Source organism: Geotrypetes seraphini, chromosome 5 (genome assembly GCF_902459505.1).
Source record: "Geotrypetes seraphini chromosome 5, aGeoSer1.1, whole genome shotgun sequence".
NCBI lineage: Eukaryota > Metazoa > Chordata > Amphibia > Gymnophiona > Dermophiidae > Geotrypetes > Geotrypetes seraphini.
Genome location: NC_047088.1, coordinates 172,606,679 through 172,623,884, shown reverse-complemented (window position 1 = coordinate 172,623,884; position 17,206 = coordinate 172,606,679). Strand labels below are relative to the sequence as shown.

General features: G+C 43.0%; 1 protein-coding gene across 3 annotated transcripts in view; it reads left to right on the top strand.

The window, feature by feature from the left end:
• PLCL1 (phospholipase C like 1 (inactive)) overlaps window positions 1–5,701 on the top strand; it is a 654,229-nt gene extending 648,528 nt beyond the window's left edge. For all 3 annotated transcript variants that reach the window (XM_033945219.1, XM_033945218.1, XM_033945220.1), the window contains one exon: window positions 3,675–5,701. In XM_033945219.1, the coding sequence (XP_033801110.1) occupies window positions 3,675–3,857 (183 nt within the window). In that variant the 3' untranslated portion in view covers window positions 3,858–5,701. The remainder of the gene's footprint in view (window positions 1–3,674) is intronic.
• The last annotated feature ends 11,505 nt before the right edge of the window (window positions 5,702–17,206 follow it).

Below are 17,206 nucleotides of genomic sequence, written 5' to 3'. Positions count from 1 at the left end.
TAAAACAATATTTAATCTAGGTCGTACATCTGAAAAAATACAAACAGACAATGGTAAATAACTTTTATGTAGGCCTCTGAAGAATTTATTAAAATAAAGAGGGGTTCATCCATGTATGACCAATAACGATCTTAAAGTGGCTGTAGTGGAAAGGTTTAACAGGATTTTAAAATTCAAAATGTGGTGTTATTTTACAACCCACAACACCTTTCCTTATCAAGATGTGCTGCAGACTATCGTACACAGCTATAATTATAGTTTTCACAGAATGATACAGGCTAGGCCTGTAGATGTGACACCTACAAACTCTGCAGATTTGGAAATCAGTTTATATAAGTAGCATCAAACGCAACCCCATCAAGAGTCTCTTAAAGAAAGGAGACCATGTAAGACTATCAAAAGCTAAAGGAAAATGTGAGAAAGGTTATGAGCAAACGTCGACTGATGAGATATTTATAATAAAGGATGTTTTAAATAGGGGTCACAAAACAAGATAAAAGATACATGATTGTGAAGATGAAACCATACAAGGTTCTCTATAGCTTGAAGAATTACTAAAAGTCACACCTCAACAGGACAGAATATACCGTATTGAAAAGGTTCTAAACGTAAAAGGGTAAGGTAGGAATAAAACGTGTCTCATGAAATGGAAGGGATGGCCTAATAATTTAACAGTTGGGTGAAGGCGTCACAGATTCAAGACATCTGATTTTGTCTTTTAAAGCAATATCCCTGCCCCCTTCTAAAAGAAATGAATAATGGAGGCATTTATATCATACTGCCTAGCAATTCCTCAGCAGGTTTGTTTCCCCAAAATACCAGCTCTAATTTTATCATATAACTAGTTAGACCACTGAACTTACAGGGTCTGTGGAGTTGTAGAAATACTAGATTCTCATACATAGGAGACTATTCAAATTCCCATACATGGGAGAATATTAAGGAAGACCAAAAGTATTACAATCTGGAGAGGGTATTATGCGACCGTGCAGAATTTAGTAGATAGCATGAATCAAGACATTAGCAGCATCTATAAACCTGTACCACCAAGAATCAAATATGAGGATAAGGCATGTGAGGATAAGGCTGTTATTTCTGCAGAGGGTGATTTGGCAACCATTTTGGGGTGAAAGCTAACATTAATACACAACTCATTTCCTGTGGATATCACTCCACTTGTACACAGAGTACCAGTTAGTAGGTGATCATTTTGTCCTGCTGTTGTATTGTGTTCCAGCTAAGGATTCAAGGGATAAATTTATCACCCTCACTTATGATAAACTGTACTATGTTCTTGAGAACAAGCAGCACAGAAGGGGCATTACTTTGGGGGGGGGGGGTGCAGTAGGTGGAGCTTGAGTGGACCTACCACCACTCATTCCAATGGGAGAGGAGGGGTGTGGGTTGGGTAATGGGTGTGGTGTGGGACGGGCATGGGTAAAGCATGGGAGTGTTGTGGGCATGGTCTAATCTAGAAGTGAACACTGACTGTTTCATCCTTACCTCACCTATCAGTCATTTTGACTTGTAGAGTACCCATTATACTACTGACCACTACATATTTACTGTGCACTGAGCAAGATTCACTATTGTGTGCTAGTGTGTTAGGGGTCCTTAATGTATGCTTACTACAACTAAAAATGCTTTACTCCGGGGTGTACTACCCATGTGCTAAAAATAGATTTTATTTTTAAATTTTTTGTTGGATCTAGGGGCGAACAGTAAGCATTTTCTGAGCTAACTGCATGCTAACAGATTTGTACATGGTTAGCATGTGAGCCCCTATTGCCTAGGGGCTCATGTGCTAATGGCCACGTGCTAATGTGAAAATTAATATGTGGCCATTAAAAGAAAAACCTGAAAATTTGACCATTTTACCCATATGGGAAAAATGGCTTTAGCATACAGGAATGACTCACAAGCCTGCAGTAAGGCTATTTTGGTAAAAGGACTCCTTAATGTATAATAATGCTGTTAATGAATTATAATTTTATGTATTGATTTATAAAAATTATAAACTACCTATATTAGTATAGAACATAGGAAAGGGACATGTGGGTTAATGTAAAGGCCATTTTATACATAGAAAATGGTTTGTATAAAATTGTGCAGCAGTGTAAGTGCAACTGTGCCAAAATAGCATTCACTTATGCTGCATATGGGCATTCTGGAGGCCAGGGATAGGAGTTGGGCAGAGTTGCGGTATTTGTGTAAAACATCCAAGTAATTGCTTAGAATAGTGGTTCTGAAATCTGTCCTGGGGGACTACTAGTCAGTCAGGATTTTAGATATCTACAATAAATAAGAGGGGCATTTTTGATAGGACGTATAAATCTGAGGTTGGACGTTTTGGGCAGGACGTCCACAAACCCAAGAGAAAAAATGTCCATTTTCAAAGCTGCCAGAAGTCTTATTTTCATTTTTGAAAATGACCTAGGTATAAGTTTTGGTCCTTAGGAAGTCTATCTTTTTTAGCCATTTTCAAAAATAAAAATGTTCCCATGAAACATGCACAAAAGCAAGTTTTATAAATGTACCCAACTACCTTGTCTGATCGTGGAAGAGAATCCCCATCAGCTGAGCCAGTTTCAGAGATTCCTTCTGGCTCAGTTGATGGGGATTCCCTTTGCCAGAATCAGCTGAGCCGCCAAGCCCTACACACCTCCCCCCAACATTTCTGGTCCCCCGCCACGTCACCTGATACCATTCCACATCATGGAATACCCCTTCCCCACACATATCACTTGACAGCCCCATACCTTTTGCTGTAAAATCAGCAGGAAGGAAGCCCACCCCTTCTTGCCTACAGGGCCGCATGCTGAGAATGACAGGACTTCCCCCTCCTAATGAAGTGGGAGGGGCCTAAGGCCCTGATTGGCTCAAAATGGCAGGGTGATGTCGGGGGGAGGGGTGTAGGGCTCCACAGCTCAGCTGATCCTGGCAGGGGGAATCCCCATCAGCTCAGCTGGCAGGAATCTCTGAAACTGGCTCAGCTGATGAGGCTTCCTCTGCTGTGATCAGCTGATGGCAAGCCCTCAATGTGCTGTTTTTTCCCCCCCATCTCTGAGTGGTGGGAAAGGGTCGGTGACCACTGGGGGAGTAAGGGGGAATCATGCCTTAATCTCTTCAGTGGTCATCTGGTTAGTTTGGGCAGCTTTGGGGCACTCAGACGCAACTAAAACAGGTCTAAGTTCCCTATAAGAAAAATTTGATTATTGCTGCAGTATGTCCAGGTTTAAGCCCGCCCGATTCCTGCCCATAACACACCTCCAAACATGCCCCTTTGAACTCTGGATCCATAGCAGCTTAGAAGTGCTGCTGCACGTCCAGAAAATTGGTTTTGATTATCAGCACTTGGACATCCCTGCTATTAGGTGGCAGGTTTTTGGACGTTTTAATGTTTTGCTTATACCCTCTCTATGTGTGTGAGATATATGCATTTGCAGTAAGGTTATCCTGAAAAACTGACTGGCTTATGGTCCCCTAGGTCAGATTGGGAGTACAATCACAAATTTATACCAATTTGGAAGTAGGTATGAATGTGTATATTAGCATTTGAATCCTACCATAGGATTCTGGTTGCCTATTTTATAAAAGCACATAGACTATTCACATAAGCGTCCTATTATAAAGTCAGGCCTCAATGTATTTTTTTTTTATTATTGTTCTCTTAGGGTCAAGGTGATCTGTTGAAGAATGCCAAGAGTGAAGCCCTAGAAAATATGAAACAGATCCAGCTGGCATGCCTGTCCTGTGGACTAAACAAAACTGGAAGTGGGACCATGGAATCAAAATCAAAACGAAACTTGGCGGCCATTAAAGAGAAAGACATTGGGGAGGAGAATGGCAGGATGTAGAATCAGCTGGAGATATGTTTGAAAACCTCCAAACTGCTGTATTTTTATAAAACATGAAAAGATTCTCACGGGATTGCCCTCTGTTGGGATTTAAAATGTATAAAAACAGATCTTCACTTGGCAGTATTTTAATGCTTTTAATTTAATCTTATTTAAACATTTATTAATAATCTTTTAAATAATTCTTATGTGTGTGTATGTCTGTGTGTGTGTGTAAAATTGTTACAAACTGTTAGTTATGTCATCCATTAACTGATTTATTCTTTAGCCACATCTGAACAAAACTGGTTATCTGAATTCAAAGAAAGAATCACATGAGGCTATACCCACTGTAATGTTTTGTGCTGAATTTGAATATTCTAATTTTAATGTTTAGCAGCTTCCATGTGTTTATTATGCAGGTGCAAATTGGATTCAACCAACGAATAGCCATTTTCTGTGGAGTGGAAATGAGGGGAAATAATAAACACATTTTAGTGTATGACAGTCTTCACTCTTCTCCAAAATTATATTTAGTAGTTAATAAGCAGAGGAACATTTTATAGAGTATTTTACAAAGCTGCAGTAATCATACTGCCACAGTAAATGCACCCAAGCCCATTCAATTCTTATGGGCTTTGGTGCATTTACTGTGACAGCATCACTACCTTACCGTTTTGTAAAAGGGGCTCTTAGTTAGGCTGAAAAACCAGGAGACAACAAATTTAATGAAGAACCAGACCATTTAATATATTTATAGCTCATGCTTTTTCAGTTATAGCTCAAAGTGAGTTATTTTCAGCTATAGGAGATGTATCCAGAATGCTTATAATCTAGTTTGGTACCTGAGGCAACAGAGAGTGTAATGACTTAACCAAGGTCAAAAGAAGTGTCATTGGGATTTGAACTCTGGCTTCCCTCGCTCTCAAGCTGTCACTCTAACTGCTAGATTACTGCGGCTAAAATTTAGGACAGATTACATTTTCATGCAGTGTTTGGTATTTACTATCCGGAGAACTAATAATATTCATGTCAGCTTAAAAAATAATGAATTTTCACTGTTAAAAAACCAGCACTGTTTCAGATCTATCTAGCACAGCTACCAAGTGCTTTGCACATTACAGCCTTGACTGAACAGCTCTATGTTTTCATTACTCCAGGGGAGAGGAACCTTAGTGATAAAAGCTGGATGATACCTTTCTGCTGCAGTGAGAATAATTGCATATGATATTCGGTCATTCTAAGCTCTGATTCTGGCCATTATTCTAGCGCCCACGTGAAGAAATAAAAAGGTAGTTAACAAACAGTAAGTAAGTCACTATCATAAACATATTTTATGAAAGCTACTGTATTTGTAGAAAGAATTAATGCAGAGTAGATAAATTCTGACTAAAGAAGTAACTAGAATTTAAATATACTGATACACTTATGAATTAATCAAAATGCTTATTAACTGATGGATCGTTTTCAGGGCAGTGGTGAAAACAGGTCAATGTGTGCCACTTTAGTGTAGCAAGATAGCTGGATAAAAGTCAAAGGCAAAATAACATGAAGTTCTAACATTGTTCCTTTGAGACCATTTTCTGTTTTAATTTCTGTGAAGTACTGCACTTGAGTGTAGTGTTTATGGCTCCTCTGATGACATAAGTGTTCTGTGCTTAAGAGATTATATTTATTGAAAGCATTGCTTTTATTTTGAAAAGCTGCTTTTTAATTCTTAAAATTAATTCTATGACTACAAAGTGTGCTTTTTTTCTGAACTTTTAACTGATGAAAGTTTTATTATCTAAGAATCTTATCTAGCCGCTTTGTTAACTTATTCTCCACTTCTTAATAACACTCTTGGTTATTTTGCACATAACTGAACAAGTAAAGATTGTATGGAATAATTTTGGCTTGTGTTTTCCTTGTGCTTGGGAACTCTCACGTTCCCTTGTGTCCATTTTATCTGAGTGTTTGGCTGGCATCTACAATAGATCTCAGGATTTCTTCCGAGCCTGCTCTGTTTCAGTTTGTTTTGATGTTCTCCTTTGTCATGTTGGATACCATTTCAGGTAAGACTTTCATTGCCCTCGTAGAAATTGTTAATACAGTAGTTGACTCCATTTAAGGTCCTAATGCCTAGAAATGATGCAATCAGAAATAGTAAGACAACTCAGTAATCATCAAAGATTCTTTTATATCATCTCATATATATTTTTGGGATCATTGGAAACCTTTGCAGTAATCCTTCATTATTTCATACAGAAAATCTGCTCCTGAATGGCAATTGATCCTTTTCAACATTTAATTTATTTAAATAGATTTTTTTTTCTTTTTTTATTATTTCATATCTTAAAACTTAGTTTACAGCACTTATCTTATTATTTAGATCACTGTCGGCCGGGGAACTCTTGCCGACATGTTTCACCTATTAAGGCTTTTTCAAAGCTGTCCCCAGATTCTACTGCAGTCCACCATTGGGTCTGTCTTTTTGATTGACAAGACCTGCCATACTGCAGGTCCATCAAGCCCAGTATCCTGTTTCCAGTAGTGGCCAACTCTGGTCACAAGTACCTGGCAAGTTCCCAAAGAGTAAAACATATTTATTCTGCTTAAAATAAGCAGTGGATTTTCCCACATCCATCTTAATAATGGTTTATAGACTTATCTTTTAGGAAGTTATCCAAACCTTTTTGAAATCTTGCTAAGTTATCTGCTTTCACCACATTCTCCAGAAATGAATTCCAGAGTTGAATTACACATTGAGTAAATAAATATTTTCTCCTGTTTTCCTCATAGGGAAGTCGTCCCATCCCTTTGATCATTTTTGCCACCCTTCTCTGTACCTTTTTGAATTCCGCTATATCTTTTTGGAGAGGCAGTGACAAGAATTGCACCTTTCTTCACAAGTTTTGCATTGATTAATATGTACCTAGATTAGACGTAGTGCATCAGTAATATGTTGAAGGTCTTCCCATGTGGATTTGCTTCCTTTTGTATGGAATAATTTTGGCTTGTGTTTTCCTTGTGCTTGGGAACTCTCACATTCCCTTGTGCCCATTTTATCTGAGTATTTGGCTGGGTAAAAGTACTCATTTTCTGTGTAATATGGGTGAATTTTACCCCAGAGGGGGTTGGTCAGTTTTCAGCCTGGCTTTTTGTTTTCCTCCATATATATATATGTGGGGGGGAGGGGTCTCTTACAACCTCCCCCATTCTCTTTTCCCTGTATTCTCTCACTTTGTCAACCCTATCCTCTCCCTTCCTCTTCACTATTTTTTCCCAATTCTTTAAAAGATAGTAGAACATATAAGAATAAGCCTACTATGCTTGTTTAGAAAATGTTACAGAACTTTTCTTAGAAACAGGTCAGCCCCTTGCTTCTCTCCAAACCCTTTTCTTCCCAGACTTTTATGATCTCCTCTAGAGCTGCATCTTGTAATCTGAAGAAAACTCCACCCAGAAAGATGGGCTATGTAAATGTAAGTTCATATCAAATAAAATACTATGCACTAGGCTATTTCCTTTACTGGCATCCAGGAGTTCCCCTACATATATGGCCAAGTGTAGTTCAACTTTACTAGTGCAAAAGTTAATGTAGGAATAGGCACAAAGCCAGACCAGAAATCAGAGCTCCATTCAACCACTGCTGGGGTAAACTAATTTTGATCTGAAACTGCAGTGCTTCGGTAATGGAAGCTCAGCTGGTGGGAGCTGGAACAGGATTTTGAAAGCATTTTGAATTATTAAGGTCAGACACTTGTACTGTCTGCATAGAGAAGGAGGTAGGAAAAGTAGAAATAGCATCCTTTGTTATTGTGATCCCACTCCACTCCTTTTTCCCTCCCTCTCTTCCCAACCTCCTCCTCCCTCTATCACTTTTCTTCTCCCCTCCTCCATCCCTCACTTCAGTCTTTACTTCTCTGCCTCTACCTTCTTTGACTGTTTGGGGGATAGGGGGAGCTGAAGATATGGGAGCTATGTATGCTGTGCTGCTCAGACCACCAGCAGCATCTGGGCCTGTTAACTCTGGCAGTCTTGCTTCTCCAGCCGCCACTGGTATCACTTTTCCTTTGCTCCTTTGACTACCCTGCTAGGGATTCTGGTACTAGTGCTTTGTCTGCCTGCCTGGCACTACCTTATGACATCAATGTCACAAACAGAAGGGTGACAGATGGAGATATTGAAAACATCAATATGTTTTTATTGCATAAAACAAGTGGGGAAAGCATGCAGAAGCATAGCATTGGGAATGATTGACAGCATTCTTGCTTTATACAGAAGCCATTTAATAAGCTTTGTTAGCTGTTTACCATGGGAACAACTGCCTACTAGCATTGTGGGTTCATTCTAACAGCTAATGTAGTGCTGTAGCTGGTAGCTGTTTAATGCAGCAATTGCCTTGTACTAACACAGAAGGGAGCAGTTAATTGGAGAGGGCTGCTCCTTATAGGCCATTACTGCGCACTTACTTTTAACACAGAAGTTAGCATCACCTCATAAGAACATAATAGCCTTACTGGGTCAGACCAATGGTCCATCAAGCCCAGTAGCCCATTCTCACGGTGGCCAATCCAGGTCACTAGTACCTGGCCAAAACCCAAGGAGTAGCAATATTCCATGCTACTTATACAGGGCAAGCAGAAGCTTCCCCTGTGTCTTTCTCAATAACAGACTATGGACTTTTCCTCCAGGAACTTATCCAAACCTTTCTTAAAATCAGCTACACTATCCGCTCTTACCACAACCTCTGGCAAGAGATGTAGCTAACTGCATCTCATCTTACCTGCCATGCAGTAGCAGCTTTTTCTTTACACTAACACAGTGATTCCCAACTTTTCCTATACCCCACATCCCTTAGAAATGTTTGATTAATGTTTGTACCCTCCCCCCTACAAAAGTAATAACCCTATCACTGCTCAAAGCACACTGGCAGCTGGCTGAGTGATGACTCGTGACTAATCACTAAGGGCCACAAACCACTCATACCCTTTGAAATTACATTTCACAACCCAGGATTGGAACCCCTGCACTGACAGCTTGACAAAGTGCTGGAAATGCTCCCAAAAGTAACACCAATGTTTTAAAATTTCTACAGTAAATCTTCATTATAAAGGACTTCTGTTGGCTGATAAAATTTGTCCCTTATATCTGGGGTCCTTTATATCCAAACTGTCCATTAATGAACTTGTTTACCCAATCACACCTCATGAGGAATTATGCGTTTGCAGTTGGTATAATGTATGAGGCCTACTGTTGTTTCATCCTTGGTTTTCTTGTTAAGTACAAAACATATGTGTAAATTAAAAGAAGTTTAACAACACTTACATTTCAGTTAAAATAGTCCAATAGATGTCTGAGACAGCGCTCACATTTAGTTAGGAATAAGTCAATATTGAATGTGCTGCAAAGCCACTTCGCTGCTCTTGACAGTGTGAAAATAGTGCTGTAACTTTTCCAAGGCTGATACAGTATCTAGAAAAATAGGAAGGACTTCCACCTCACCTCCAGTAGTCTCAGCTGTATCATTATCTGATTCAAGTTCTTTAGCAATGGAGGATTCATTCTCTACTGATACAACATCAGCTATGATGTTCTCATCAGTTGGCTATTCTCAAGTCTCAACAGTGACATAATCTATGAATAAGGTGACCATACTTCCCGTTTTGAACAAGGCCGTCCCTTTTTCAGATCCCCTGTCCCATTGTCCCTACACACAGCTTCGGGATGCCGAAATGTCCCGTTTTCAGGGACAGCATCCTGAAGCTGTGCACGGGGACAACGGTACAGGCGATTGCTTCCTGTCCCCCCTGCCACGCAAAAAAAAAAAAAAAAAAGCCTCCCTCCAGTGCCTGTTTGAAACCCCCCAATCCACTGCCACTGCTGCTCTCCTTACTTCTCTGCTGCTGCTGCTAATTGCCGCCCAGAAGCCTTCTTCCTGACTCCAATTCTGACATCAGAGAGGACGTTCCAGGCCAGCCAGGCAGCGATTGGCTGGCCCAGAATGTCCTCTCTGACATCAGAATTGACTTTGGGAAGAAGGCTTCTGGGCAGCAATTAGCAGCAGCAGCAGCAGCAGCAGCAGCAAGGAGTTAAGGAGAGAGGCTGGCAATCAGCAGCGGCAGCAGTGGACCGGGGGGGGGGGGGAAAGGAAGGAGGGAGGCTCTTTTTTTTTGTGCGGGCAGAGGGGGGAAGGAGTTAGGCAGGCAAGCAGGCTGGCTTTGGCGGGGCAGAGAGGTAAGTAGGTAGGCAGGCAGGCTGGCTTCGGGGGTGGGGGTGAGACAAAGTCTGGAAGGCGGTGAGGGGGACATGGAAAGGAGGCATTGGGGGCACTAAGGACATAGGAAGGAGGCACTGGGGGCATTAAGGACATAGGATGGGACACTAAGGACATAGGAAGGAGGCACTGGGGGCACTAAGGACATAGGAAGGAGGCACTGGGGGCACTAAGGACACAGGAAAGGGCACTGAGGACATAGAAAGGAACACCGAGGGCATAGGAAGGAGGCACTGGGGGGCACTAAGAAAATAGGAAGGAGGCACTTGGGGCACTAAGGATGGGACACTAAGGACATAGGAAGGAGGCAATGGGGGCACTAAGGACACAGGAAGGGGCACTAAGGACATAGGAAGGAGGCACTGGGGGCACTAAGGACACATTTAGTGCCCCTAAGGACATAGGAAGGAGCACTGAAGGCATAGGAAGGAGGCACTGGGGGCACAGGAAGGGACACTAAGGACATAGGAAGGAGGCACTGGGGGCACTAAGGACATAGGAAGGAAGGAGGGAGGGAATAGAAAGGGACAATTGTTGGGCCTGAGTGCAGAAAGAAAGAAATGAAAGAAAGGATTCACAATCAGAAGGAAACGCAACCAGAGACTCATGAAATCACCAGACAGCAAAGGTAGGAAAAATGATTTTATTTTCAATTTAGTGGTCAAAATGTGTCAGTTTTGAGAATTTATATCTGCTGTCTATATTTTGCACTATATTTGTCTATTTTTCTATAGTTACTGAGGTGACATTGCATATTTTAAAGTCATCTGCCTTGACATCTTTGAAACCCCCCAAATATAAATGACAATTAACATTTTCTGTGCGTATAGTGTGCTTTGTAGTTTTTTTAAAATTTTATGGTTTCCATTATGAATTAATAAGATATGTGTACATGAAAAATGAATGGAAGAAATTGGAGGGGGGCTAGGGCGAGATTGGGGCAGGATTGTGGGCGGGACTGACAATTAAGAGATGTCCTGTTTTGATGAAAAAAATAAATGGCCAGGTTATCCATGAACGAATACAATGGCCATGACAGTCTCATATATATGCTTGAGTGAAGCCTTGGGACTGTAAAATGGTCTCATAACTGGAAGTCCATTATAACTGAGTCCACTATAACTGAACTGAAATACATGGGATGTCCTATTCTCTCAGCCAGAACTATAAATTTAGCCCACTATATCGGCATGTCCCTTATCTCTGGGTTTCTTATAACAAAGTTCTACTGTATATGTGGCAGCTCCTCATGGGAACTGCAAAACCTTAGTGCAGATTAGGAAATGAAGCCCACATTGTATATATGTTTTGCTTCTTTATGAGTTTACCACTCGTTTTAATCATGGGGTAAAGGGAGAAAGCAGTTTGTATGTGTATGTGTTGCCTTAGGTAGGGTTGTGATGTTTATATGACACTAATTAATATCTTACTGTCTCTAAATTGCAACTGGTACAAAATGCAGCGGTTAGGCTACTTTGTCAACTGAAGAAGTTTGATCATGTAACACCTTCCTATCGACTTCTACACTGGCTGCCGAAGGAGGCACGCGTGAAGTTCAAGCTTGGTTGTTTTTGCTTCAAGGTACTTTATGGCTTAGCCCCTAAATATATAACAGACCTTTTCTCTTTCACAACCAGCAGACATAGGAGAAGTTCACATCAGAACTTTGTTTCTCCACCGGTTAGAGGTTGTAAATTTAAAAGTCATCACCAACATCTTTTCTCATATCAAGCAGCATTAAGGGGTAAAGACCTGGAACAACTGCTCGTGCCTACTACTTATAGGGAATTCAGGAAACACCTAAAAACACATCTGTTCCTGAAGTACTTAGGTAACTGACCTATACAATCTTAGTCCTCAACAAATGATCTTTAGAACTGTTATTCACTAACTCTGAACTTTGTTTATTCCACTCATTCTGTAATACCTTTTAATCATTGTAAACCGCATAGAACTTCACAGTCCTGTGGTATATAAACTGTTGTTATTATTATTATTATTAAATGCCTCCTATCATAGAGCAATGAGAATTGGAGGAGATGGGGCAATTCTAAATCTGGGCACTTCCATTTAGGCCCTCCAAAAATGTGCAGTAGGAGCCTATTGTATAACAAAATTTGGGCATCCATCTTCCATTATAGAAAGTTAGTATAACCCGATATAACACAGCTAACATTTACACACCCATACTTTTACCAGTCATAGACAAGGCACCTAAAAATATTGCAGGGTCATGCATAACTTAAAGTATCCTGTGTAACCACGAGCACTGCCCATGCTTTGCCCCCCTTAGAAATATACAGGGGCTCATAATCAAAAGAAAAAAACATCTAAAAAGTGGCCTAAATGGCTACTTGGACGATCAAAAAGCCTGATCATCCAAGTACCCATAATCAAAGCTGGTTTTAGACGTATCTAAAACCAGCTTAGGCCTTTCCCCTGCCACAAAGAGAAAAGAGGCTTTTTTAAGGAGGTGAAAGGGCGGGCGGTGGGCGGGAGGTGGGCTCACCTAGATCTAGGCGTGCAGCAGGTATAACCAAAACTTTAGGCAGGTTGCCTAGTCGGCACTTATACGTTTTGACTTAGACCAAGTCAAAACAGGTATAAGTGCCGAAAAGGGGCCGCTGAGCTGATCATGGCTGGCGCGATCAGTTCAGCAGCCCGGCAACCTACCCCCCTACCGCAACCATCGTGGCAGGAGAGATGCCTCATCTCTCATACCGCGATGCGATCGCCCCTCTACCCGAACTGCCGTGACTTGTGGCAGGAGAGATGCTCAATCTCTCCTGTCGCGGGTTGTGGCAGTTTGGGTAGAGGATTGATCGCATCGCAGCAGGGGAGATGGCCAATCTCTCCTGCCACAATACATCACCCCCCCACACACACACACACACTATCGGGGCAGGAGGGAGCCCAAGCCCTCCTGCCCCGTGGCCCCCCCCGATTACGTTCGGGGCAGGAGGGAGCCCAAGCCCTCCTGCCCCGCGATCTCTAATCCCCCCCCAAGACTGATGGGGCCAGGAGGGAGCCCAAGCCCTCATGCCCCATGATCTTTAATCCCCCCCCCCCCCAAGTCCGATGGGGTCAGGAGGGAGCCCAAGCCCTCCTGCCCCGCGGCCCATCCACGAACCCCCAATTACGTTCGGGGCAGGAGGGAACCCAAACCCTCCTGCCCCGCGGCCCATCCCTGAACCCCCAATTACGTTCGGGGCAGGAGGGAACCCAAGCCCTCCTGCGCCGCGGCCCCCCCCAATTACGTTCGGGGCAGGAGGGAGCCCAAGCCCTGCCCCGCAATCTCTAATCCCCCCTGAGTCTGATGGGGCCAGGAGGGAGCCCAAGCCCCCTACTCCCCACCCCCACTAAAATATGGGCAGGAGGGATCCTAGGCCCTCCTGCCCTTGAATCGCCCCCCGCTGACCTGTGACCCCCTCACCGATCCCGCGACCCCCCTATCCCCAATCCCACTCTCCATACCTTGTCAACGTTGGCCAGACGGATGGGTGCCAAGCCCGCCCGTCCAGCAGGCCAGCCGGCTCCGGAATGGGGTGGATTGGCCCAGGCAGCTTAAACTCCACCCAAGGTGGGGCCTGAGGCACCTGGGCCAACCAGAATAGGCCCGGGAGCCTTAGGCTTCTCCTGTGGGCGGGGCCTTAGGCACACATAGATGTCATAAGAACATAAGAACTGCCATCTCCGGATCAGACCCATGGTCCATCGAGTCCGGCGATCCGCACACACGGAGGCCCAGTCAGGTATACACCTGATGTAGTTTTACCACCCATATTCCTCTATGCCTCTCATAAGGAGATGTGCATCTAATTTGCCTTTGAATCCTAGCACAGTGGATTCCTTAATAACCTCCTGTGGAAGAGCATTCCAGGCGTTCACCACTCGCTGCGTAAAGCAGAACCTCCTGACATTTGTCCTGGACTTGTCCCCCCTTAGCTTTAAACCAGGTCCTCTTGTCCGTGTCACGTTGGACAGTGTAAATAATTTGTTTTTCTGCTCTATTTTATCGATGTCTTTCAGTATTTTGAACGTCTCTATCATGTCCCCTCGCAGCCTCCTCTTCTCAAGGGAGAACAGTCCTAGTTTCTTGAGTCGTTCCTCATATTCCAAGTTCTCCATACCTCTTATTAGCTTCGTTGCTCGTCTCTGCACCCTCTCCAGCAGTTTTATATCCCTCTTTAGTTTGGGAGACCAATGTTGGACACAGTATTCCAAGTGTGGTCTGACCATTGCTCTATAAAGCGGCATTATGACTTTCTCCGATCTGCTCATGATTCCTTTCTTTATCATTCCTAACATTCTGTTCGCTTTCTTTGCCGCTGCCGCGCATTGTGCCGACGGCTTCAGGGTCCTATCTATCAGTACACCCAGGTCCCTTTCTTGTTCGCTCTTACCCAGAGTTGCTCCTGACATTCTATACTCGTGTTCCTTATTCTTACTGCCTAAATGCATTACTTTGCATTTCTCCACGTTGAACTTCATCTGCCATTGCTCTGCCCATTTCTCTAACTGATACAAGTCGCTCTGGAGTTCTTCGCTATCTTTCTGCGTTCTGATTGTCCGGCATAGCTTTGTGTCGTCTGCAAACTTAATGATCTCACTGGATATTCCGTCTTCAAGGTCATTGATATAAATGTTAAATAGGATCGGCCCAAGTACCGAGCCCTGGGGCACACCACTAGTCACTTTCTCCCAGTCTGAGAACTTCCCATTTATGCCCACTCTCTGCTTCCTGTTTTCCAGCCATTTGCCTATCCACCTGTGTATATCTCCCTCTATTCCATGGCATTGTAGTTTCCTGAGAAGTCTTTCATGCGGAACTTTGTCGAATGCCTTCTGGAAGTCCAAATATATTATGTCCACCGGCATTCCACTATCAATTTGCTTGTTCACGGTCTCAAAAAATTGAAGCAAATTCGTTAAACATGATTTCCCTTTCCTGAACCCATGTTGACTGGGTTTCAGCAATTCGTGTATATCTAAGTGCCGGACTATGCTATCCTTGATCAGTGCTTCAACCATCTTTCCAGGGACAGATGTAAGGCTCACAGGTCTGTAGTTGCCCGGTTCTCCTCTTGATCCCTTTTTGAAAATTGGCGTGACGTTCGCTATCTTCCAGTCATCTGGTATCTGTCCAGTTCTGATTGTCAGATTGGCGAGTTTTTGCAATAACTCTCCGATTTCAACCTTCAATTCCTTTAAGACTCTCGGGTGAATTCCATCCGGTCCAGGGGATTTGTCACTTTTAAGTTTGTCGATCTGGTAGTATATCTGGTCCAAATCTACTTCAACTGTGGTGAGGCTGTCTTCTATTACTCCACTAAACACTTTCACAGTTTCTGGTATTTTTGCGGTATCCTCCTCCGTAAAGACGGACGCAAAGAAGGAATTTAGTTTGTCCGCAATTTGTTTATCTTCCTTAATGTACCCTTTTCTTCCCTGATCGTCCAGGGGTCCCACCGCCTCTTTTGCGGGTTTTTTCCCTTTCACGTATCTAAAGAAGGGCTTGAAGTTTTTGGCCTCTTGCGCTATTTTTTCCTCATAGTCCTTTTTGGCATCCCTCACCGCCCTGTGACATTTCTTCTGATCGTCTTTATGTTTGTTCCATGCTTCGGTTGTTTTCATGTGTTTCCATTTTTTGAAAGAGTCCTTCTTTTCTTGTATGGTTTCCCTCACCTGTCTGGTAAGCCATGCTGGTTCTCCCTTACCCTTTGTTCTCCTTTCTTTGGAGATCCTCGGAATGTATAGGTTTTGTGCTTCTGTGATAGTAGTTTTCAGTAGGGACCATGCCTGCTCTACTGTTTCAAGTTTATCCACCTTTTTTTTGAGTCGTTGTTTCACCATGGCTCTCATGCAATCGTATTTGCCCTTTTTAAAGTTAAAGGTTTTGGTTAAGGTTTTGGCACTTTTTCTATTCCCGATGTCAAGCTTAAAGATGATCACATTGTGATCGCTCGTCCCCAGCGGTGCCGTAACTTCTACTTCTTTTGTCGGTCCAGTGAGGCCATTTAGCACCAAGTCCAGGGTGGCGTTGCCTCTTGTCGGCTCTTTTACCATTTGTTCCAGGAAGCAATCCCCTAGCGCCTCCAGGAACTTGACCTCATTGCCGCAGTTGGAGGTTCCTAGTTTCCAGTCTATCCTCGGGAAATTGAAGTCTCCCAATATTATTACATTGCCCGTCTTGCATTCTCGTTTGATTTCCTCTATCATTTCAGAGTCAGTTTCATCCGCCTGTCCCGGGGGACGATAGAAAAGGCCAATTTTCGTGTCTGCACTGTTTTGGCCAGGAATCTTGACCCAGAGGGACTCTAGCTTCTCTTTCGTTTCCGTCGTAGCCACTTCAACAGATTCTACTCCTTCCTGAACATATAGGGCAATACCTCCACCTTTCTGCCCTACTCGATCTCTTCTATATAGTTTGTATTCCTGAAGTACTGTGTCCCATTTGTTTTCTTCATTCCACCATGTTTCTGTTATGCCAATGATTTCCAACTTATCATTTCTTGCTATTGTCTCTAGTTCCCCCATTTTGTTTCCTAGACTTCTAGCATTGGTATACATACATTTGAGTTCTCTTCGAGTTACTTTTTTGGACTTTCTGCTCTTTGCTGTCCCTACTGTTTCTTTCACGGTCTCCTTAACCGCTCCAGTGTTGTCTCCCTTATTTGCTGTGCGGTCATCAATAAGTTTACTGAAGGCAAAATGTGAAATGGTAGCAAATAACAAAACTCTTCCAGAATTACAATCTCTAAAAAAAATATACAGTTCTGAAAAAAATATACAATATAGAGCATATTCTAGGCTTTTTTTGGCCTCCAAGACAAGGGTGGATTGCAGGAGTATAGTGGCTGGGGGGAGGGGGAACACAATGGTTCTCATGTGGGAGGGGAGGGAAGGAGACTGCAGATGATAGTCCACAGAGTACTACTAGCCTCGACAGCATGCAGGGCAGGTGTTGTAGATAACAGAAATTGGTCTGCTTGGGCCTGACCTAAGCTTAAGAACATAAGAATTGCCGCTGTTGGGTCAGACCTGATGGGCCACTGCGTGAGCGGACTGCTGGGCATGATGGACCTCTGGTCTGACCCAGTAGAGGCACTCC